Raw genomic sequence first — 19,990 nt, 5'->3', positions numbered from 1 at the left:
GGAAGGTTGGTGACCTCTCATGAACACCAATCCTAGGGCAGAAAGCGACAACCACTCCTGGGTGAAGAAAATGAAGTGCAGAAGAGGCTTGACTCATGAGCACTTCCACAGCCTGCAACCTGACACAGAGTCTAAGCAGCAGCACAGAACCAGGCCAAGTGACTGAGAGCTCAGACACAGGTGGGCAGAGCAGCTCAGGAAGATGCAGGCAGCAGCAGGAGGCCTGCCCAGCAGAGGCTGCAAAGGGAAGCGATTGGATACCACAAAGCAGCCCGAGGAAAGCACAGGTCTGCCACCCAAAGGCCGGGAGCACAACCTCACCCTCATGGCTGAGGGCAGACCTGATCTAGGACTAAGGAGGCCCAAAGGAAACACTAAACATGCAGCAGCAGCAAGAAGGAAGCAGCTGAGGTGGATCTAACAGCTCCCTGGCAGTACACATCCTGAGCAAAGTCCCCTCTGAGTTACTGGAAATCCCAGAGTGGCTCAGGCTGGAAGGGACCAGCTGCCTGCTGGGCTGCCTGAGGGCACTGCTGGCTCCTGGGGAGCTGCTCAGCACCCACCATCCCCAGGCCTCTTTCTTCAGGGCTGTTCTCAAGCCACTCTGCACCCAGCCTGGATCTGTGCCTAGGGCTGGCCAGACTCAGCTGCAGGACCTTGCACTGTGACTTGCTGAACCTCATGCAGCTGGCACTGGCCACTTCTCAAGCCTATCAAGATGCTTCTGGGTGGATCCCTGCCCTCAGGTGAGGCCAGCACCACAGCCTGGTGTCACTGGCAGTGACTGGAGAACTCAGGTCAGGTCAGAGCTGGCTGTGGCCTCTCCCTGGCTTATAAAAGCTTTTAAAGATAAACATCAGCCAAGAAAACCTCAACTTAAGACACCAATAACACTGCAGGGCACAGCTTGGGGACATGGTTCAGCAGTGGGCTTGGCACTGCTGGGTTAATGGTTTGACTCAACCATCTCAAAGACCTCTCCCAGCCTAACTGATTCTTTGATGCCATCTCTGCTCCAAGGCAGGACACAGTCTCTCTCCCAGCTCCAGCTTCTCTTACTCCTGATGTTTGGCACCATCAGCCAAACACTGCAAGCAGGCAGCTCCTCACATTCTTGTCTGTTCCCAACACCAAGCTGAAGCCACAACACAGAATCACAGAAGGGTTTAGCTTGGAAGGGACCTCAAAGCTCAGCCAGTTCCAAGCCCCACCATAGGCAGGGACACCTCCCACTAGAGCAGGTCACTCAAGGCCTTATCCAACCTGGCCTTGAACACCTCCAGGGAGGGAGCAGCCACAACCTCCCTGGGCAACCTGTGCCAGTGTCTCACCACCCTCACTGCAAAGAGCTGACAGAAGCCACAGCAGCTTCTCCCTGTGCATGTGCTGCAGATGCAGGGGAGCAGCAAATGTCTGCAGAATGAGGATCAAGCATTTCCTCTGCTCTGGACACCCAAACACTCCCAGGCAGCTGTGCCAAGAGGGTGAGTGAAGCTCTCTGCTGTCTCTTACCATTTGAGTTTATCATTGGCTCCAGATGAGAAGGTTGAGCTTTTGATGACCTCCCCCATTTCTTCTCGGCAGAAGCTAAAGTTGTTTATGGTCCACATGTAGGAAAACTTCACCACTTTGATCTTCAAGCAGAGGATAAGAGGCAGGTTAGGGTCATGCTCATTCATCCTGACCATCTTAAACCAAAAACTGACAAACAAGCCCCAAAAGCAGAAGACAAAAGAGTCTGGACAAGGTTGGCAGTGGCAGCTGCACTGTTCCAACTTCTCCAACTGCCTCCTACCAAAGCTCTGCCAAGGGCTGAAGGCAACATTCTGCTGGTGCCTTGCTCAGAGCTCACCTGAAAACTCACAGAATGGGTTAGGCTGGAAGGGAGCTCAAAACTCAGCCAGTTCCAACCCCCTGCCACAGGCAGGGACACCTCCCACTAGAACAGGTTGCTCAAAGCCTCATCCAGCCTGGCCTTGAACACCTCCCCGAGAAACCTGTGCCAGGCTCTCACCACCCTCAACCTGTGCCAGGCTCTCACCAATCTCACTTCTTCTAACCTCCACTTTCAATCTCCCCTCTGACACTTCAAACCCATTCCTCCTTCTCTCATACCCAGCCCTTGTCAATAGTCCCCCCCCAGCCCTCCTGCAGCCCCCTTCAGATCCTGCAAGGCCACTCCAAGCTCTCCTGGAAGCCTTCTCCTCTCCAGGCTGCACAGCCCCAACTCTCTCAGGCTGTGCTCAGAGCAGAGCTGCTGCAGCCCTCTCAGCATCCTGGTGGCCTCCTCTGGGCTGGCTCCAACACTTCCATGTGCTGCTTGTGCTGGGGGCTGCAGCAGCAGAGCCTGGGCAGGCTGTGGCCTCACCTGAGTGTAGCACCAGCTCTCTGCCACAGGCCCACTCGACATCTCTGCCGGGGGAGGAGGACTCGGCACCCTTGACATCGCCAGCTTGAAGGTTAAAAAGGGTTCCACAGCTCAGCAGAAGAAACTGGGGATGGATCTTCACCCTGCTGGCCCCAGACAAGATTAAAAGGAAAGGGAAAAAAACAAACTATGAACAAAGAGGGGAAAAAAAAGGATCACAGAATCACAGAACTGACAAAGTTGGAAAGGATCTCAAGGATCATCCAGTGCCAACCCCCCTGCCATGGGCAGGGACACCTCCAACCAGCCCAGCTTGCTCAAGGCCTTATCCAACCTGGCCTTGAACACCTTCAAGGACATCCACAGCCTCTCTGGGCAGCCTGTGCCAGTGTCTCCCCACCCTCACTGGAAGGAATTTCTTCCTCAGTTCCAGTCTAAATCTCTCTTCTCTCAGCTTCAATCCATTCCCTCTCATCCTCTCCCTGCAAGCCCTTGCAGAAAGTCCCTTCCTGGCTTTCTTGCCCTGCTTCAGTTACTGCAAGGCTGCTCTAAGGTCTCCCCAGAGGCTTCTTTTCTCCAGGCTGAACAGCTCCAACTCCCTCAGCTTGTCCTCATAGGGGAGTTCCACTCTCATCATCTTTGGAGCCTGCTCTGGGCCTGCTCCTGCAGTTCCATGTCCCTCTTATCAGCCCACCTGTGACTCCTGAGTCCCAATCTCTCAAGCAGACATTGAAAACATCCCTAAGACAAGCCTGGAAAAAAGGACTCCTGTGGCAGACACCAAAGCATGACCTGGCTTACAGCTTAGCCCCTGCTGAGCAAGTCCCACCTGGCAGGTGGCATTTATCTGCCTTCCTTGTAGGCAGAGGCCAGGCAGTGAGCCAGGAGAGCTGCACTGCTGGGAGCTTTGGGCTTGAAAGGATGCAGCAAAGGGTGAGGAAGATACAGGAAGCTGTTGCCTTGTGATCTGAGTGGCTGAAAGCAATGCTGCTGTGGAGAGCCACGGGAGGAGAAAGGTGAAGCACAGGCTGAGGCTCTGCAGGACCCAATTCTAAGGCAGTCAGGGGTTGTGGAGGTGATGGAAAGCACAGAGGGTCTGAGTCACTGAATGACTCTGGCTGGACACACTGCTTAGTGCCCCCCAGGATCCCATTCTTACCTCTACACTGCCTCCAGTCACCTTTGAGGGACAAACAAGCCCCCAGATTCCAGCAGCAGGAAACTCCTCCTCTTCCTCCCCATGGCTGGGCCAATGATGTCCTGTGCTCCACAACCTCCCTGGAGGTGTTCAGGACCAGGCTGGATAAGGCCTTGAGTGGCCTGTTCCAGTGGGAGGTGTCCCTGCCTATGGCAGGGGGTTGGAGCTGGCTGAGCTTTGAGCTCCCTTCCAACCTAACCCATTCTGTGAATCCAAACACTGTCTCCATCTCACATACCTAGAAGAAGGCTTAGGAAGCTTCTGTGGTCTATGAGCAAGACAAAAATCTTAGGCTGAGATGCTCAGAGGATATTAAACAGTGCTGGGTAGCTGCCACTGTTAGACCTCCCCTCCTCTCCTCCCAGATGGCTGGGACAGGCAGGCAGTAATAAAAGCTGTGACAACCTGTTAATAGAATTGCTGCACAGCAGCCTGGCATTTGTCATGCTCCTAAAATGGCCCAAAGGGGACAAAAGTTCTGCATTTGAAAGGTTTGCCTATTATCTGGGAAATGCTTCTCACTCTGCTGTGTGGAAGCTGCCTCCAGATGCTTTGTGAGGCTGTTAAATACCGCTAGAAAAAGAACCCCAAGCCACAAGGATGCTCAAGTCCAGCATATCCCCAGCTCAGACCTGCAGCCACCATCATCTGGGCACTGGTGTCTGGGGTTATGCCTCTGTACTGGGCACCAGTGAGTGATCCTGCACCTGTACTGGGCACCAGTGAGTGATCCTGCACCTGTACTGGGCACCAGTGAGTGATCCTGCACCTGTACTGGGCACTGGTGAGGCCACACCGTGAGTGCTGGGGTCAGGTTTGGGCCTCACACTGAAAGGAGGACACTGAGAGGGCTGGAGTAGGACCACAGAAGGGCAGCAAAGCTCTGGAAGGGTCTGGAGAGCAGGGCTGGGGAGGAGCAGCTGAGGGGGTGCAGCCTGGGGAATAGAAGGCTGAGGGGAGACCTCTCCAGCCCCCCGAGGGGAGGCTGCAGCCAGCTGGGGATTGGCCTCTTCTCCCTGGTAACAACTGCTGGAAACAGCCTCAGGTTGCACCGGGGGAGGTTCAGGTTGGACATCAAAGAAACTTCTTGACTGAAAGGGTTCCCAAAGCCTGGCACAGGCTGCCCAGGGAGGTGGCTGAGTGCCCAGGCCTGGAGGTGTTTAAAGGCTGCAGAGATGTGGTGCTGAGGGCCACTGGTGGGGTCCGAGAGTGGTTGGAGTGGATGAGCTGAAAGGGCTTCTCCAAGGCAAACACCTCTGTGATTCCAGGACACAGTGGGAACAAAGAGGCAATAACCATCCCGAGGTACCAACCACCCCTGCCTCTGCAAACCCCCAGCAGGGCCAAACTGGCTGCCTGCTCTGCCTGGGAATCACAAAGGTCACCAGAACACATCCTCAGCTGCCTGCCCAGACACTGCCCTGTGCTGCAGCACCTACGAGCGCTGAGCTGCTCTCCTGGCCCAGCAGCAGAGCACCTGGAGGGGAACCACAGCTGGCTTCGAATCGAGTGCCTGAAACCAGCAGGATTCCTCCCCCCTCCCCGGGTGTTTATTTGTTAATGACTGCTTAATGCTTCCCCAGTTCACACTTCGCTCCCAGGGCTGGCACCTCGGAACTAGGAGGGGGGTTCAAAAGCACTGCAGGCAAAGCATGGAGGAGGAGGACAGCTTGGAAAGAGTTTGGGTACCAAAGTTCCTGCTGGTCAGGAGAGAGAGAGAGAGGCAGACCTAAAGGCACAGAGAGAACAAAATAGTCTCTTATGGTCTGCCTTGAGGCCAGGTGCAGCCTGCCTGCCTTTGGCTGCCACCAGCAGCCAGCACTTGTCCCTGGCCATGCTGAAGATCAAGAACTGTCACCTCATTCACAGATGAAGACATTTCATCCACCGAGCAGAGCCACATCGGCCCTTTGGGAAGCAGAGGAAACGTTCCCTTGCCACCTTGTCTTCACAGTTACCTTAGCAGCTGCACCAACACACCCCAGCTCAAACCCTTATCGAGTCAAAGCTGTTCTGTGAGCAGCAGAGACCTGCCCTGAGAGAGGTGAACATCAGCAACTCCAACAGCTCCTGAAGAAGCCTCCACATGACCACTTCTGCTAAGCCAGGAGGGCAGATTTAGACTGGAGGTCAGGAAGAAATTCTTCTCAGGGAGGGTGGTGAGAGCCTGCACAGGGTGAGGGAGGTGAGAGCCTGGCACAGGTTTCCCAGGGAGGTTGTGGAGCACAGAAGCACAGAATCTTTGATCACATTGGGTGCTTCTGTGCTCCACAACCTCCCTGGAGGTGTTCAGGACCAGGCTGGATGCGTCCTTGAGCAACCTGGGCTGGTTGGAGGTGTCCCTGCCCTTAGCAAGTGGGTTGGAACTGGATGATCTTCAGGGTCTCTTTCAACCCAAACTGTCCTGTGCCATCTCTAACCAGCCTGTCGATTCTGACTTCAAGATGAACCAGAAGAAATCAGAGGTTTAAGAGTCTTGAGTTCAGTTTGGGGTCCTCACTCCAAGGATATTGAGGAGGGCAAGAAAGTTGGGGAAGGGTCTGGAGAACAGGGCTGGGGAGGAGCAGCCTGGAGAAGAGGAAGCTGAGAGGAGACCTCATTGCTCTCTACAACCCCCTGAAAGGAGGCTGAAGGCAGGTGGGGGTTGGTCTCTTCTCCCTAATAACAAGTGCCAGGACAGAAGAAAATAGCCTTGAATTGCAGCAGGGGAGTTTTAAGGTTGGAGAGGAGAAGAAACTTCTTGACTCAAAGGGTTCTCCAGCCTGGCACAGGCTGCCAAGGAGGTGGCTGAATGCCCATCCCGGGAGGTGTTTAAAAGCTGCAGAGATGTGCTGCTGAGGGCCACAGTTTAGCCCCAGCCTTAGCAGAGCTAAGAAGGGTTGGACTGGATGATTTTCAAGGCCTTCCCCACCAAAGCAGATCTCTACACCAGAACAGTCCAAGCATGGCCACTTTCACAAAGTTTTACTCAGCAGAAGGTAACTTCCAAGCCTGTAAAGGAAGTATCTGTTTAATTAAGGGCTTCAAAACCTGAGGTGGTTGCTTCTTGGACCAGCAACACATCAAAGCCTCTCCAAGAACAGCACAAAGCACAGAGAAAAGAAACAGGACAAAGATAATTGGAGCAATAAAACAAGAGGATGAGATATGGAAGCACAGGAAAAGACCATTATTATCTTCCTGCCTTCTTCAAAGCCCTGGAAAGGACAATGGAAGGTTTGAATCTGCTGCTGCCAAGAAAGAAAAGGAAAACAAAAAAAGGTAAGTTAAGGGAAAGGGCAAAGAGGACTTTAAGGATCCCTGATTAGTGGATGAATAAAATGAGTGTTTGGATTTTGATGTCCACATTGAACAGGTCAAAACTCTCTTCCCACTTGGCATACCCCAGACCCAAGCAGTGATGGGTGAAGCACTCACACAGCCCCTGCTAGCTGCCACGGGACACCACTGCCCTGTCTCCTGTGTGGCAGCTCCAAAAGCAGGCTGAAGGTCAGAGAGAGTCAATTCCAGAGGTCACCCAAAGCTGCCTAATTATCAGAGGAGACTGCACCAAGCCTGTACCAATAAAAATAGGCTTCAGGTTAGAAATCACCACTTAGGGAAGAAGAAACTGAGCCCTAGCAGAAGGCTAGCCCTGGGAAGGGAGCCTGGTGCACCAGAGAGGGGACTGCCTCTCTGGAACAGAGAAATGGCAACAAGCAGCAGCAAATCACCACCTGGAGAACACCCAAACTAGAAAGCAGTCACATGAGTGGGGTTATCTACAGACCTAACTGCACCTGAACTAGAGGGGAGAATAATTCATGCCCCCAAAGTGGCTGATGAATTAGTAAACTCTGCAGGCTCTTTAAAGAGTGTGAACACTGCACCTTCCCCTAGCCTCTGTGCTCTTAAACCCAACACAAAAGAAGCCTTTCCTAACCCTTACCCTGCTGAGCTCCACCTGACACAGGAGGCTTCCTTCAGTCAGAGGAGAACAGACCCAGTCATGGCAGGAGGAAAAGCAACCAGCTGGCAGCAGGGGCAAGATGCTCACCAGGGCCTACAGCTTCTCTCTGGGGAGACAGAGACAGGAGAGAACCTGGTGTGAGAGCCACAGAGCAGCTTGGGCTGCAAAGGACCTTCAGGATCACCCAGTTCTGACCCCTCTGCCAGGGGCACAGACACCTTCCACCAGGCCCAGGCTGCCCAAGGCCTCATCCCACCTGGCCCTGAACAACTCCAAGGAGGGAGCAGCCACAGCCTGTGCCAGTGTCTCACCATTCCTCACAGCAAAGGAGTTTTCCAGATAGACCTTCCTGGGCCCCAGCCTGTGCCCACTGCCCCTTGTGCTGTCCCTGGGCACCACTGGGCAGAGTCTGGCCCCAGCCTCCTGCCCCCCACAGCTCCTTCAGCTCTTGCTGGGCACTGCTCAGCTGCCCCCTGGGGCTGCTCTGCTGCAGGCTCTCAGCCCCAGGGCTCAGCCTTTGCTCCTCCCAGAGCTGCTCCAGGCCCTCAGCAGCTCTGCAGCCTCTTCTGGACTCTTCTCAGCTGTTCCCTGTCATGCTGGAACTGGGGAGCCCAGAACTGGACCCAGTACTCCAGATGTAGCCTCACTAGGGCAGAGCAGGGACTGAGAAGAGCCCTCCTCAAGCTGCTGGCCACACTCCTCCTCATACACCCCAGGAGCCCATTGACCTTCTTGCACACAAGGGCACATTGCTGGCTAGTGCTGAACCTGCCCACCAGCACCCCCAGCTCCCCCTCCACAGAGCTGCTTTCCCCTAACTTGACTGGCAGAGAAGCCAAACTCACTTCTTTGTCTCCAAATTCTCCTTTTCAAGCACTGACTCTTCCCTCCTGCCAATCCAGGCCTGCTCTCACAAGGACAAACTACTCCAACACACCAGTTTTGGTCCTCCAGAAAGAACTGTCCTGAGCAACCTTCTGTCTCCAAGAAGAAAGTTGGGTTTAGTTGTGCAAAGAAAGGTTTTGCTTTTGCCTGGAAACTCTTTCAGTTTAGGTTCTGCCTCACAGGCAAAGGAGCTTCCCTTCCTGCTTGGGTGTAACTTGTTAGCTGCTGCTTGTCAGGTCACTCAGTCACCATTTTAGTGAACTTCTTTTTCTTCCAGCAAAATATTTGGCACTTTTCACTGCATTTAAGTCAGCTTTCAAATCAAAAGCCAGTGCCAGGAGAACTGCTCTCTCCCAGACACCTTCCTGATGTCACAGGGAAGCTTCTAACTCAGGCAGCAGCCTGGCAGCAGCAGAGGCTTTTTTTCCCCCCTCTCCCTTCTTCAGGTTGTTCTTCCCTTGTTAAGAGCTGCACACTGCTAGAAAACATCTCACACCTCCAAAGTCCCCCCAGATTCCTGGGGACTTGAAAATAACTGGAAGGAAATGCCCAAGTGGCACAGTGTCTGAGCAGCCAATGAGTGAAAGCTGAAAATTAAGCAGGGCTGCATTTTGCAGCCTCCTGCAGAGAGACCTGGTCCCAGAGCCTGCTGCAGCACTCCAATGGGATTGCAGAGCTGACCTCCAGCAAACCACCCAGACTGGAAATGCCCTCCAGAGCCTCAGCTTTCCACCACCACAAACACCTCTGGCAGTCCCCACACCACATTTCCCAGTTGCCATCTTGCATTAATACCTCTAAGAGCTTATCAAAAACATCTTGAAAGTGCAACTTGAGCTCCAGGTTGAATCTCCAGTGCCTGGAGTACTGTGTCCAGCTCCAGAGCTCCCAACACAAGCGGGACATGGAACTGTGAGAGCAGCTCCAGATGATCAGCAGCACCTCTGCCATGAAGACAGGCTAAGAGAGTTGGGAGTGCTCAGCCTAGAGAAGAAAAAGGTCCTGGGAGAACCCTGAAGCAGCCTTCCAGAGCCTAAGGGGGGCTACAGGAATGCTGGGGACAGACTTGTTACGAAGGCCTGGAGTGCCAGGCTGAGGGGTGATGGCTTCACACTGGAATAAGCTTGATTTAGATAGGCCTTAGGAAGAAATTCTTCCCCAGGAGGGTGCTCAGGCACTGGAACAGACTGCCCAGAGAAGCTGTGGAGGCTCCAAGCCTGGCAGTGTTCAAAGAGAGGTTGAATGAAGCTTTCAGCAGCCTGCTCTGGTGGAAGGTGTCTCTGCCCACGGCAGGGGCTGGAATCAGATGATCTTTGAGGCTCCTTCCAACCCAGCCCATTCTGTGACTCTATAAACCACAATTTCTGCAATCATTGCTCTGGAAATTAAGCTTCAGTTCAGAGATCAGAATGTGTGGCCAAAATTAGACATCACACTACTGGGTTCTGTTACCTGCAGCACAGCTTCAGTGTGGGCCTGAGAACGATGTTAACCTGCTAAATGCAAAGATGATGCTTGCCAAACAAAAGCACTCCCAGAGCCAGCAAGGAAAGGCAAGCTTTGGGAAAGGCATGAAATGAAATCAGCCACAGCCTTCCTTCCAAGAGAAAGCTCACTCCAGGACTCAGTTAACAGATAATAAACAGCAACCAGGAGCACTCTGAAAGGTCTCTTTGCAGCTTGTCCTACCAGGTGATGTTTCCCTCACACTTACTTCATTTTCAAAGTGACAATCACAGAATCACAGAATGCTTTACTTGGGAAGTGGGCTCCAAAGATCATCCAGGCCAAGCCCCCTCCAGTCAGCAGGGACAGCCCCAACTGGAGCAGGTTGCAGCCCCAGACAACCTGCCCTGCAGTGGTGCCAGGGATGGGGAATCTCCCATCTCTCTGGGCAGCCCAGGCCAGGCTCTCACCACCTTCAGTGTTAAATGTTTCTCCTTCTCTCCACTCTGACTCTCCCTCTTTCAGTTTAAAGCCATCACTCCTAGTCCTGTCCCAACAGGCCCTGCCCAAAACTCTGTCCCCAGCTTTCTGATCAGCCCTTCAGAACAGAAAGGCCATGAGAGAGTCTCCCTGGAGCCTTCTCTTCTCCAAGCTGAACAACCCCAAGCCTCTCAGCCTATCCTCACAGGAGAGCTGCTCCAGCCCTCAGGTCATTTTTGTGCCCCTGTTACTTTCTTTAGCCTTTTCTCTGACCTTATCAAGTATCAACACCAGAAGGACTAAGGACAGAAAGGAGAAGGGAATCAAATTCCAACCAACTTCCACTTCTAACCCATCAATACTCCCCTGAAAGCTCAGCAGCTGTGTTTTCTCTACAAACATCACACCAACTTCCAGAAGGCACTGAGGGCTTTGCCAGCACCACTTTAATAATCTCCCTCACATTAACATCCAGAAAAAAAACAATCAAAATCAATCACAGCTCCCCATAAATCACAGCCGCAGCCTAACCCAATTACGGTGCTCGCCTACACCCTCATCTGAATATCCTGACCCAAGATTATTGATTTAATAAGACAAGGAGCAAAGAAAAATTGCAGGAAGGTTAAGATATTCTCTATTTAATATGGTTTTAGTCAATAGGAAAAAAAAGCAACCCCCAAACCCACAACAGACAGGGCCAGAGGCAGCATTAACTGCCTGCCGAGGTGGGGCAGAGTGGGAAGCAGGGCAGCAAGGTGCACTCTGTTCACTGCTTTTGATGTTGTGATCTGTGTTATAAATGATCAAATAAAACCCAGAGAGAGAGAGAGAGATCTCAAAAGGAAGGAGCTTGGACACAGGGCACTGATCTGTTGACTTACACATTCTAAGCTGCTGTTGGCACAAGGAGTTTATTGCATCTTGAAGGAAAAAACCAAGAGTGGAATGTGAAAGGACATCAAAGCCTCCCCCAAGATCCCCACATTTATTTCCCTTTTCACATCACCAAACCTCTCCATAGTCTGTGTCCAGCCTCAAGGAACAAAATCAGCTCTTGGTGCTTTTGATTTCTTTCCCTTACTTCCTTTTGCTCTCCTAAGACACAGGGTAGTGGTCTAGTTCCCTTTCTCTCGCCAGGTGCTCGTGGAGATGAAGCCACTGAGCTCTGGACAGGCCTCTTGCCATGCCCAGATGGCTGGAAAGGGACTTGTGACAAAGGCCTGGGGTGACAGGCTGAGGGGTGATGGCTTCCAGCTGGAAGAGGCTGGATTGAGATTGGACATTAGGAGAAGATTTTTCCCCAGGAGGTTGCTGAGGCACTGGAAGAGGTTGCCCAGAGAAGTTGTGGAGGGCTCCAAGCCTGGAAGTGCTCAAAGGCAGACTGGGTGGGGCTTGGAGCAACCTGCTCTAGCAGGAGGTGTCCCTGCCCATGGCAGGGGGGTTAGAAGTAGGTGACCTTCACAGTCCCCTCCAACCCAAAACCATTCTGTGATTCTGACTAAAACACTCAGAGAAGTTTTCCAGCTCTTTCCCCACCAATAAGAGCACTCAGTAAGCTCCAGGGCAACGTTCTCTGAAGAGCATCACTTATCTGCTAGCCAAGAACCTGCTCTGCACCTTCACCGCCGAGCAGCACTCCAGCTCTCAGCACAGGGCTGGCACAGCTGGCACCACCCTGAGCCAGGCACACTGCAGCAGATCTCCAGGCTCCACGTGCAGGTAAGCTACTGCAATGCCTGTGCTGGTGCTGCCTGATTAAAATGGGATGAGAGCAAATTTAAAGGAGAGTCATTTGACTTGCTAGGAAGCAGAGAGGTCTGCAAGGCAAGGAGGAGACAGGTGCTGGCAGTGCTCAGAACTTCTGGACTCCCAGCTCTGACAAATTGTTCTTCTCCCCAGGAGGAAGCATGACCAGACTCAGAAGCTAACAAGCAGTGTGATGGAAACCTCCTCTGCAGCAGGGAAATACTCTTCTCTGAATTTCAGCTCTTGCCCACGAGTGCTTCTAAGAAGCTCAGCACTCAGGACCATGTGGTTTGGAAGCACAACTGCCTGAGGTCACACACTGGTACCAATGAAGGAGCAGAGGAAATGAGGCAGGGTGGTGGCATTTCATAGAACAGTTTAGGCTGGAAGGGACCTCAGAGCTCATTCACTGCAACCTCCCTGCCACGGGCAGGGACACTTCCCACCAGCCCAGGTTGCTCACCCATCCAGCCTGGCCTTGAACACCTCCAGGGAAGGGGCAGCCACAACCTCCCTGGGCAGCCTGTGCCAGAGTCTTACCACCCCCACACTGAAGAACTTCTTCCTCAGCTCCACTCTCACCCTGCTCTGCCTCAGCTCCAAACCATTCCCCCTTGGCCTGGCTCTAAACACCCTCCTGAAAGTCCCTCTGCAGCCTTCCTGTAGGCTCCCTCCTGGTATGTGGGAGGCAGCAAATCTCTCAGGTTGGGATTCTCAGCCTACAACAGCTGCCCTGGAGGCCTTCACTCTCAGATGGATTTTTGGAAGGGGGAAGCATACAACATTCCTTCCCAGTCAACAGAGCTAATCTGCAGGCAGGGTCCCAGCCATGTCAACTGCAAACTTTTCCAGGGATGCAGTGAGTGTCTGTTCCTGCCTCTTTATGCAGCAACACTTGGGAGGCAGCCAGGCAGCCTCCCTGCACTGCTATAGAGCAGCTCCAGCAGACTCAGAGTGTTTGTCTCCACCTGCTCTCCACTCTCACTGCTCCAAGGGTGTCTCTCAAGCCAGGGGCTGCCAGCTGAGCTTTTCTTTCAGGCACAAAGGCAAATCCAAGATGTTAAATCCAAACTAGAAAGGATTTCTGATTGAGGCCTCATTACCTTTGCAGTCTAAGCTGAAGAAAGCAATCTTGGGAAGTCTTCCACCAGTGAACTACTGCTACTGGAGACAACTCCTTGTAGAGTAACAGAATGGTTTAGGCTGGAAAAGACCTCCAAGAGCACTGAGTCCAACCACATCTACACAGCTTTCAACTCCTTCAGCCTCAACGTGAGGCTGCTGCTTCTCATCTTGTCACTTGTTACTGGGGAGACCAACACCCACCTGGCTCCAACCTCCTTTCAGGAAGTTGCAGAGGGCCAAAAGGTCTCCTCTCAGCCTCTTCTCCAGTTCCCTCAGTTGATCCTCACCAGAGCTGCTTGCCAGATCCTTTAATGACTTCTTCTTTGGGGTTAACCTTTTGAGTTAAAAGAGGTACAGTTGGAGCACTCCCATAGCATCAGCCAGGCCAGTGACATCTACACAGCATCAGTTTGAGAATACTGCTGTGATGTTCTGCCTTCTGATGTCACAGAACAGCTTAGGTTGGCAGAGACCTCAGAGATCATCTACTCCACCTCCCCCACCATGGGCAGGGACACCTCTCAACTAAACTTAGTTGCTCAAGGTCTCATCCAGCCTGGCCTTGAACACCCCCAGGCAGGAGGCAGCCACAACCTCCCTGGGCAGCCTGTGCCAGACTCTCACCACCCCCACACTGAAGAACTTCTTCCTCAGCTCCACTCTCAGCCTGCTCTGCCTCAGCTTCAAACCATTCCCCTTGGCCTGGCTCTGGACACCCTCAGCACAAGTTCCTCTACAGCCTTCCTGCAGGATCCCTTCAGGCCCTGGCAGGCAGACTTGAGGTCCCCCTGGAGTCTTCTCCTCTGCAGGCTGCACCCCCCCAGCTCCCTCAGCCTGTGCTCACAGCAGAGCTGCTCCAGCCCTGGGAGCATCTTTGTGGCCTCCTCTGGCCTCACTCCAGCAGCTCTGTGTCCTCCTCCTGCTGGGGACAGCAGCACTGGAGGCAGGACTGGAGGTGAGGTCTGAGCAGAGCCAAGGGGCAGAATCTCCTCTCTTGACTGTCAAACAGAACTGGCACAGCTGATGTCACAGGTTCCAACTGCACCTCTCAACTCAAAGGGTTAACTCCAAAGGAAAAGGTAAAACTCAGAGTACCTTAAAACTCCACCAGTCAGCAGTTTAAGGATCCTGGGCTCCAACCCTTAAGTCCACACATGATGCAGCATGAAATGGGTATGAATATGTAATAAGTTGATTCTAAATGGTTGGTCCTAACCCTGCCAGTGTATTTGCAGAAGTAATGCTGCTGAGCTTCAGAGACTCTGAAATATTTAAACCACTTTAAGAAAGCAGCATGTTTTCAAAGGAAAAATCTGACACTTTCAGTCTGCAAATGCAACTCTGCTAAAGGTGTGCTCAAGGCCATCCTCTGCTGTTACCAGCAGATGGAGGAGTATTTAAAAGCATCAATATTACTGTACATGCTTCACAGTCCAAATATTACATCAGCCTCGATTTGAAATGCACAGCACACAGGTGGTGCTTCTAACAAAAGCCACCTTGAAGCCCATGGTCACTCAGTGCAACCTAAGGAACCAGCACCAATACCTGAAGGGGGTCACAAGAAAGCTGGGGAGGGAATTCTGTCAAGGGCTTGGAGAGACAGGACACTGGGAATGGATTGAGGCTGGAAGAGGAGAGATTGAGACTAGAGATGAGGAAGAAATTCTTTGGAGTTAGGGAGGGGAGACACTGGAACAGATTGTCCAGGGAGCTTGTGGACATCTCTCTGGAGGCTGGATGAGACCTTGAGCAATCTGGGCTGGCAAGAGGTGTCACAGAATCAACCAGGTTGGAAGAGACCTCCAAGATCATCCAGTCCAACCTATCCCCCAGCCCTAGCCAGTCAACTACACCATGGCACTAAGTGCCTCATCCAGTCTTCTCTTGAACACCTCCAGGGACAGTGACTCCACCACCTCCCTGGGCAGCCCATTCCAATGCCAATCACTCTCTCTGCCAACAACTTCCTCCTAACATCCAGCCTAGACATTCCCAGGCACAACTTGAGACTGTGTCCCCTTGTTCTGTTGCTGGTTGCCTGGGAAAAGAGGCCACCCCCACCTGGCTACAGCCTCCCTTCAGGTAGTTGTAGATAGCAATGAGGTCACCCCTGAGCCTCCTCTTCTCTAGGCTAAACAACCCCAGCTCCCTCAGCCTCTCCTCATAGGGTTTGTGTTCCAGGCCCGCCCACGGCAGGGGGGGATGGAACTGGATGAGCTTTTTAGAGTCCCTTCCAATTCAAACCATTCTATGAATCCATCTATAAGATCCATGATGCAGGCCAAGAAAAGCTGAGATGAGACCTCAACAGCAAAATTCTATTTTCTCTAGCCAGGGCATCTAAAGTCACCAGGATCCTACTGCCTTCCACCCTATCAACAGCCCAAACAGCATCTCCCACTCAGGGAGTCCTGACTTTGTAAGTTCTACAAATGTCTGAAGATCTCCAGAGTTGCAGCTGCACCTCACAGAATGCAACAGTGCAAGTCCTGCCTGCAGCCAAACGATTTACTCACAGTGTAAGTTAACTCCCTGGGTCTCTTCTGGGCTTTGGCACTGGCTACAGAGTCACTGGGTCTGCATCTTTTCAGTCCTAAAAATGTGGAGAATATAAAGCAAATGGAAACCAAAAAATCCCCAAACAAAAGCCCAACCAAAACCAAACCACAAATTACATTTCAGCTGTGCTATGGATTTCTTCCAGGACCACTCAGCTCCTTCTTTCCAAAACACTGCTGCAGAGTTCAGTCCAGGGACACTGAACAACATGAGGCCAAGAGAAGAAGTTCTAATGCATTTAGAGAAGCACCTCCTGACCAGCAGCAGCAGCTGCCCTGCTTCCTCAAGGCTACCAACACTTTGCTCTGCTGGCTGGCTAGGCCATGCCCATGACACTTATGGATGCCCCCTCCCTGGAGGCGTTCAAGGCCAGCCTGGATGAGGCTTTGAGCAGCCTGGGCTGGTGGGAGGTGTCTCTGCCCATGGCAGGAGGACTGAAACTGGATGAACTTGAAGGTCCCTTCCAAACCAAACCATTCTATGAACCATGTGTTTCTAGGACCTGGGACACAGGCTTCATCTCAGAGGTCTCTCCAGTACAAAGTACAAGACAAAACAGAAGCAGCTTAGAATCAAGAAGCAACACACTCAATAAAGCCTTTTGTGGGGGACACTTTGTTGTCCTATTGCTGGGTCGTTTTTTGGTCTGCTTCTTTCTAAACACATTTTTATTGCAATTCCTCTCTGTGCTGAGTAGGAAGTCAGAGGATGGAGGCAGACAGCAAGATCTTACATAATACTCCGTGCAGGGGGAGAAAAACGAAGCCAAAGCTGGGAGCAGAGAAGAAATTCTACAAAATGACAGTGGTTATTCCCAAGTGTGGAGCTAGGATTGCAATCCATAACACAGCACCAGCTCCTGAGCAGACCAGAAACAGAGATCCTGCCCAGCTTGATGCCCAATTTTAACGTGCAGGAAGAAATGAAGCAGATGATTGCAAGTTTAGAGGTCCAGAGCGAGCCAGGCAGTGGAACAGGAAGCCCCACGAGGGAAAGGCTGAACAGAAGGGAGTGCCAAGAACAAAGCTGCTAAGTCCCTCTCATTGTGAACTGCACTGGTGTCCAGAAAAAACACACAGGGCAACAAATTCTGTTCACAGAACATACCTAATGCTAGGTTGGGAAGCTGAGCTGCAGCTCGGAGATTATCACTAAACCTCCTCCCCCCACACTGGTCAAGCTGGCTCAGTGGAAACTGAGAGCAGACTCCAGTGACTGGAATTGGTTTTGCTGTTCATCAGGTCTAATCAAGCTCATGTTGTCATACTGGGACCTTCTCCACCTTCAGACATCAGCAAATCACTGATCTTCCCACCAGCTACACAAGAAATAGTAGTTTTTAAGTGCTCCACTGTGATCTGTGCAAGCAGTGATGGTGCTGCTCACCCAGACCACGTGTCCAACCCAGCCCCCTCCCCTTTTTAACTCCCTCCCTGGCCTGGATCAATGTACAAACCCTGGAGGTATCGGAAGGGGAAGACAATTAAGCTTCTAACAGAGGTAACTATCATCAAGCAAATCAGAGTATCCACTTTGGCAGCAGCTTCTGCAATGTTATGGCAGGTCCAGTTTTGCCTTCCTGTCCTCTGCTGAGACAAGTGACAGGATGACAACCTGCAATGTAACTGCTGCTAGCTTGGCTTGGTCCTGCCGTTCACCCGTGACAAAGTATCATTAGGAAGAACATTATCTCTGCTTGGTTCAGGTGACAACAAAACAAGTGACACCACCAAACCAAAGCATGCTGGGCACCTGGCTAGGCAGTGTCACAGAAGAACCGAGTCAGTTGGATGTCTTGCTTGATTCATGTGGAATCTGGGTGGGTTTTTAATAGCCAGCAAGGTTTGTTGTATCAATATTAGTGTAATCCTTCAGACTTTGGTTAGGGCTTCACATCAAGGCACCCCTGACACAGCCACTTTGAACTCTGAAGGCCAAGGAAAAGGGCATCACAAAAGAGCTCCTCCTTCCAGTTATGTCCCAGGGATGCTCTAGAACCAGGGCCGTAAGCACCTTTAACCACGCCGAGGGGCAGGGGAACGACAACAACTCACAAGCCACGCTGTAATTCTCCCTTCTCCGAACTCCTGCCAGCAAAAAAGGCCAATTCCACTCGAGAGGCAGCTCGGCAAACGCGACGGGAACCACATTTGACGTTTCTAAAGCCACCTGCCACTGACCGGGGCAGGGCTGGCAGGCAGCAGCACCCTGCGCTCGGGTCGCACGGGTGACACACTGAAGCGTGGAAGGAGTCCCTTCGCCGGGCCGTGCTGCAGCATGATGCACCATTTCCCGCACACACCACGGCAGGCCCCGCACACGGCTCCAGAAGCGCCGGCGGCGACCCCAGACACCCTGGGGGCTAACCCGCAGGCAGAGCAAGCTCCTCCCGCTATAGCAATGCGCCTCACGGCCCGGGGAGGCGAGGCCGCAGCCTCTCATCCCTTACTCGGCTGCGCTCTTAGTCATCTCGGGTTTTCCACTCCGGCCCTCATTTCCTCTCTCCCACTCGTGTTTCCTCCTCGCTCAGCTGCTGGCACCCCGCTGAACCTCTCCCCCTGCCCACGGATCTCCAGCGAGCCCTCCGCCAGGCCTTGCCCCAGCTCTGCCCCTCCGCGCCTCTCTCCCCGCCTTAGGCCCTGCTGCCCCCCGCCACCTCCCCAGCCGAGCTCCCGGTCCCCCTCTCCCCTCTCAGCCGCTGCCCCCTTCCCCTCAGCTCTTACCTCCCGGCCCCACGAGTGACTCTACCTCCGGAGGAAGCGCTGCTCCGAGGCCTGCCAGGCAGCCCCAGAAGCCTTATCCCGAGCAGGTGAGGCGGGCGGGGATGGCACCCTGGGACTCCGCCGGGCCCCGCCACGCTCCGCAGGCAGCCCCTAGGCGAGCAGCGGCGTCGGGAGCTCACTATTTGGCAGCATGTCCTCCTGCCCCGGCCGCCCCGGCCCGCCGCCGGCTCACTATTGCGCAGGTCCCCGCAGCAGCGCAGTGCGCAGGCGCCGAGCAGGCTGTGGCCGTTCCCAGCGCCCCCTCCCGGCCGCGCCTGCGCGCAGCGCCGCCGCCCGGCACACACCCCCCCCCCCGCCACTGCGCATGCGCACAGCGCCGCCCCCGCCCCGCCCCCGGCCCCGCCCCGCCGCTGCCCTGGGGCGGCTCCGGAGCTGCGGCTGGGCCGAGCCTGCGCCGTGCGCCCCGGGCCGGCCTCCGGCTGCACGGCTCACTGCTGGGCAAAGGGCTGCTCCTGCCGCAGTGCCACGGAGACAGCGCGGCGGAGGGACAGGGGAGGGCAGGCAGAAGCCAGGGGTCCGCCCGTGCGGTTCTTTCACTTTCCGCCCGGGCGGCAGGGCCGCCGCAGGCGCACGGAGCTACCCCACGCACAGCGAGCGCGGCTTGTGTGGCGGTGCGGAAGCGAGGACGACGACACTACCTTCTCCCGTCCCCGGGAAGGTTTCCAGTCCTCGCCCGAGGCTGTCCTGGCGTCGTCGTTCTCCCCGCACGGCCCCGCCGCCTGCGCTCCCCTTCCGGGCTGCTCCCCGGGCCCGGAGCCGCCACATCCGGGCTGCGCGCGGCGCCCGCCCCCCACGTCAGAGGGGAGGGGGCGGGGCGGGGGCGGGGCTGTGGGCGGGGCCGGGGCGGTGCTGGCGGCGGCGGCGCTGACCGTGCCCCGTGTGGGCAGCTGCCGCGTCCGGGGCAGAGTGGGCAGCAGGGCAAGGGAGGTTCTGCCCCTGCGCTCAGCACTGCTCAGGCCACACCTTGAGTGCTGTGCCCAGTTCTGGCGCTGGAATGGGCTGCGCAGGGAGGTGGTGCAGTGCCCATGGCTGGTGGTGTTGGAGCCAAGCCTGGCTGGGGCACTCCAAGCTCCTCCAGCCCAGCCTAGCACCCAGCTCTGCCCAATCACCCAGACCATGGCACTCAGTGCCTCAGCCAGGGACACTGTGTCACACCTCCAGGGACAGTGACTCCACCACCTCCTGCCTGATCAGGAGAGGCTGAGGGCCTGGGACTGCTTAGTCTGGAGAAGTCTGAGAGGGGACTGAATCAATGTCTGTAACTGTCTGAGGGTGGGGGTCAGCAGGGGGGGACAGGCTCTGCTCACTGCCCCTGGGACAGGACAAGCAGCAGTGGATGGAAGCTGCAGCACAGGAGGTTCAGCTCAGCACAAGGAGAACTTCTTGCCTGGAAGGGTCCCAGAGCCTGGCACAGGCTGCCCAGAGAGGTTGTGGATTCTCCTTCC

The 19,990-nt window shown here is 54.2% G+C and overlaps 1 protein-coding gene across 7 annotated transcripts in view; it reads right to left on the bottom strand.

Moving 5' to 3' along the window:
- Positions 1 to 19,302, bottom strand: part of SPOP (speckle type BTB/POZ protein) — a 31,977-nt gene extending 12,675 nt beyond the window's left edge. The window contains exons 1-6 of one of the 7 annotated variants that reach the window (XM_064174167.1): positions 19,184 to 19,302; positions 18,486 to 18,635; positions 15,720 to 15,796; positions 13,402 to 13,534; positions 2,369 to 2,511; positions 1,513 to 1,634 (exon numbers count right to left, since the gene is read on the bottom strand). In XM_064174167.1, the coding sequence (XP_064030237.1) occupies positions 1,513 to 1,634; positions 2,369 to 2,446 (200 nt within the window). In that variant the 5' untranslated portion in view covers positions 2,447 to 2,511; positions 13,402 to 13,534; positions 15,720 to 15,796; positions 18,486 to 18,635; positions 19,184 to 19,302. Of the gene's footprint in view, positions 1 to 1,512; positions 1,635 to 2,368; positions 2,515 to 13,401; positions 13,535 to 15,719; positions 15,797 to 18,485; positions 18,732 to 19,183 lie in introns of those variants that run through there. The other 6 variants (XM_064174168.1, XM_064174164.1, XM_064174170.1 and 3 more) reach the window with 6 other exon arrangements.
- Between the last annotated feature and the right edge of the window lie 688 nt (positions 19,303 to 19,990).

The sequence above is a fragment of the Pogoniulus pusillus genome, chromosome 40 (genome assembly GCF_015220805.1).
Source record: "Pogoniulus pusillus isolate bPogPus1 chromosome 40, bPogPus1.pri, whole genome shotgun sequence".
Classification (NCBI taxonomy): domain Eukaryota; kingdom Metazoa; phylum Chordata; class Aves; order Piciformes; family Lybiidae; genus Pogoniulus; species Pogoniulus pusillus.
Note: the sequence above shows the minus strand (reverse complement) of the source record. Positions and strands in the feature narration are given on the sequence as shown.